The sequence below is a fragment of the Hipposideros armiger genome, unplaced genomic scaffold, assembly GCF_001890085.2.
Source record: "Hipposideros armiger isolate ML-2016 unplaced genomic scaffold, ASM189008v1 scaffold_1165, whole genome shotgun sequence".
Lineage (NCBI taxonomy): Eukaryota > Metazoa > Chordata > Mammalia > Chiroptera > Hipposideridae > Hipposideros > Hipposideros armiger.
In genome coordinates, this window is record NW_017732515.1 from 358,865 (window position 1) to 362,528 (window position 3,664).

The following is a 3,664-nucleotide window of genomic DNA, read 5'->3' on the forward strand; positions in this document are numbered from 1 at the left end:
CAGCAAACAATTTTCACCATCCCACTGAGAATGCATATTGCAACGTGATTAAATTTCAATTGAATTACAAGTAATTTGTGGACAAAGACTATGTCTTGTACTATTCCTCATAGGTACTAATACCTGTCTTTAGTTTTACTGATGGTATAAAACATAGAACTAGAAATATGTTACCACTTCACTATCTAATGTATACGCTATTTATTTTATAGCAGCATTTGTCGTGATTAATTGCTGTATCATTAATTGAAAGTAATGATACACATGTTAGAATAAATGAAATAATATTAGTTAATAGGATTAACACAGATTAATTTTGCTTATTTTATAAAGGCAATATAAAAAATTAATTCTTATAATGGATTTTTACCTGTGTTGTGGGTAGATTACAGCTTTTGTGGTATTAGAAGAGAATTTCATTTTTCTTTTCCTTAAATAAAAGGTTATGGCCAACACTTCATCTTGATCCTTTACACCCGAAAGATGCAAAATCTATCATAATTGCCGAATGCCACTCTGTAGACATTAAATTGAGTAAAGAGCAGGTAAGTATTTTTAACTGTGCTGCTATTTTTTACTCTCTATCAGCTTTCCTATAAAAAACCTTATATGAGACTTAAAATTCAATAGAGGAGATGTCTGTAATTATAAGGAAAATTGCAGTTTAGTAATTACTTTGTTAAATGCATTTGCTCTTAAACTAATAACAAATATAGAAGAAGCAATAATAAAGATTTTGGTCTTAAGGTTTACTTTACTAGATTACATCAAGTAAGTATTAAAAAGCAAAAAAACATTTGCATGTCTATCTGACCTGCAGCCCACCCCCACCTGGCAGTAACGCTGCTGATGAGATGGCAGGAACTGTGCCATTTCTGCAGGGATACTTGATAGCTTGTTAGTAAAGACTGCTTAATTCCAGGGTGGCTTTGTATTTCTGTTTTGTTTTTTGGTGACTGGTGCAGGAGAAGAAGCTAGAACGACACTGTCGTTCTGCCACAACCTGTAACGCCCTTTATGTCACCCTTTTCGGCAAAATGATTGCACGGTAAGTGGTGGTTATTTCACATGATCTTCTGCATGTTTTGTGTTTGTTGCAGACTGCTTCCTCACCCTGTGACACGGAGAGCTGATTATGACAATCCCTTGGGCCACTCAGATTCCGTTTATTCTAACAGTGATACTAACATCCTGTGAGAATGTGATTCATGACTGAAGATTGATAGCCTGTGAATTAGCAGAATTGGTCAAATATATTTGTGTAATTTTCATCAGACTAACTTTTACCCTACTGGGGGTTGCCAAAGAAGGCCACTTTTGCCTTCATTTGGGGCCCACCCCTGAGTGCTCATTGTCACCTGCCTGAGGTTCCTAGCTTTGCAAACATGAGGAGTCAACTGATGCCTAAAAATGTTATTTCCAGTGTCCTTGAATATCAGTAGGTAGGTATGTAGGTAGGAAATTTTAGTTGTCTCTGGTCTCAAATCCCGATAAATCTTTCATCTTAAAATAGATTCTTCTATTTTAGGTATCCATTAGGAATTTGTTTTTAGATAAGCATTAGAAAGTTTTACTACTTCTATCTCTTCTTCAGTACTGCCTCAGCCTACTTTGTTCAAAACCAGTATTATAAAAAAAGATTAATATATTTTTTGGTATTCATCACAATAGATAGTAATCCTAGTACAACCCATATCCTAGACACTGAGTCTAGTACTCTTGTCTCTTAATTCCACATTCTCATCTTAAGCACCAAATTTGACATGAAAAAAAATCTTCTAAAACTTTGAATTGCCTACGATATTCCCACTGTTCTTTGCCAAGGTTCCCAGAGTTGTACAATGGCCTGGCCCCTGTGAACCTCAGTAGGTTGCATAAGTACGATTCAAGAGCGTGAGTCACTTTCTATACATTTCATAACGTTTATTGAAATTATCTATTTAAGAGGGACTATGGACCATTTTCTTTGGTTTTGGTTTTTTCCTCTTCTTTACATATCTTTCTATTTTAAAAAGAAACTACTGGTAAATATTGTGTAATATTTTAAAACAAACCCCCCTACTTATTGATTTTCTTTAGATTGATGTTTTCCAAATTCTGTCTCTAAAAAAGTTTAATTTGCATGGCTAACTAACTAATAATATTTATTTATAATTATTTTCCTGGGTCCTGTATGTAGTTGGCATGCCTCTAGATGACAAGAACTATGTCTTACTCATTTTTATGTTCTATAATGTGTAGTAATTGTTTGACATATAGTTAAGTCCCAGCGTTTATTTATTGAATTGAATTAAATGGTACACTAAAAGTAACTTGATGACTCTAGCCGCCCCATAAAACAACCATTTTCCTGGATCATGGTTTATTGAATTGTTATTATCAGTTGCAGTATAAAACACAGAGACCACGTAGTTTTTAATCTACCCCAAATTTTTCACAGATGTTGGCAATCTGTTACAAATTAAATCTGTTCTCTATTCTAACAGTGCTGGGAGAGCAGGCAATTTAGATAAAGTCATTCATCAGTGTTTCCAGTGTCAAGATACTGTTTCGTTATATAGACTTGTTCTGCAATCTATCCAGGAATCCATGGCAAATGATATAGATAAAGAGCTAATGAAACAGGTAAAGTGTAATAAATTTATAAAAGGATGTTTATCTTGCCTTATTTGTATTTGTGTGTGAAGTCAAATAAAGAGCAAATTTTTGTAAATTTGTGCTTAAATATGTTTTAAGCATATAGGGATGCATGCTACCATAGTGTGCTTGTGGCCAGAAGTGATATCTCAAAAAATTTGCATTTTCCTAATTATCATTGAGATTGTTACTCTTTCATGTTTATTGGCTATTCTTGTTTCCTCTTCTGTGAATTTCTTGTTCAAGTCCTTTAAACATTTTTTAATTGAGTTGTTTGTCTTTTTCTTATTGATCCATAGGCATTCTTAAATGTCCTGCATACTGAGTACAAATCCTTTGTTACAGAGTTTGCAAATAAATGTCTTTTTCCTGTTTGTTTCTTATCTTTTAACTTTATGGTGTCATTCATTATACAGAGTTTTATTTTGATGAAGTCAGATTTATCAACAATTTCTTTTATGGTTTATGCCTTGTTTTATCATATTTTAAAAATCCTTTGCTATCATAAAAGTGTTCTCATATATATTTTTCCCATTCAAAATATTTGACACTTTTGTTCTTTGTGTGTAAGTCCTTAACTCATGTTGATTTATTTTTGTTTATTGTGTGAGGGATGAGTCTACTTTTTAATCTTGTATTATATGGCTGTTTTACTAAATAGTACATCTTTTCCACTAATTTGGAGTGCTATCTGTCAAGTATCAAGCATATATATATATATATATATATATATATATATATACATGAGTTCGTTTCTAGGCTCTTTTGTTCTAATTTTGCCTATTCTTTGCCAATACCACAGTGTCTTAACTATTAGTAGTTTAAAGAAAACTTTAATATTTGGTTGGGCAATCCCATTCTTAATATTATTCTTTACAATTATCTTGGCTAACTTCCCATATGTATTTTTAGAATTGGCTTGGCAAGTCTATGGAAACTCATTTTAGAATTTTTGGAATTGCATTGAATTTAGAGATTAAGATTGGGAAAATTATCATAAAAATTTTCTGTGTGGAAAGCTAAATAG

The 3,664-nt window shown here is 32.5% G+C and overlaps 1 protein-coding gene across 1 annotated transcript in view; it reads left to right on the forward strand.

Annotated features, from left to right (window-relative positions):
* The window catches only part of LOC109376639 (nephrocystin-3-like), a 5,536-nt gene extending 2,964 nt beyond the window's left edge, over positions 1–2,572 (forward strand). The window contains exons 5-7 of the mRNA XM_019632705.1: positions 443–545; positions 1,101–1,442; positions 2,487–2,572. Of these exons, the coding sequence (XP_019488250.1) occupies positions 443–545; positions 1,101–1,133 (136 nt within the window). The 3' untranslated portion in view covers positions 1,134–1,442; positions 2,487–2,572. The remainder of the gene's footprint in view (positions 1–442; positions 546–1,100; positions 1,443–2,486) is intronic.
* Positions 2,573–3,664: the final 1,092 nt, after the last annotated feature.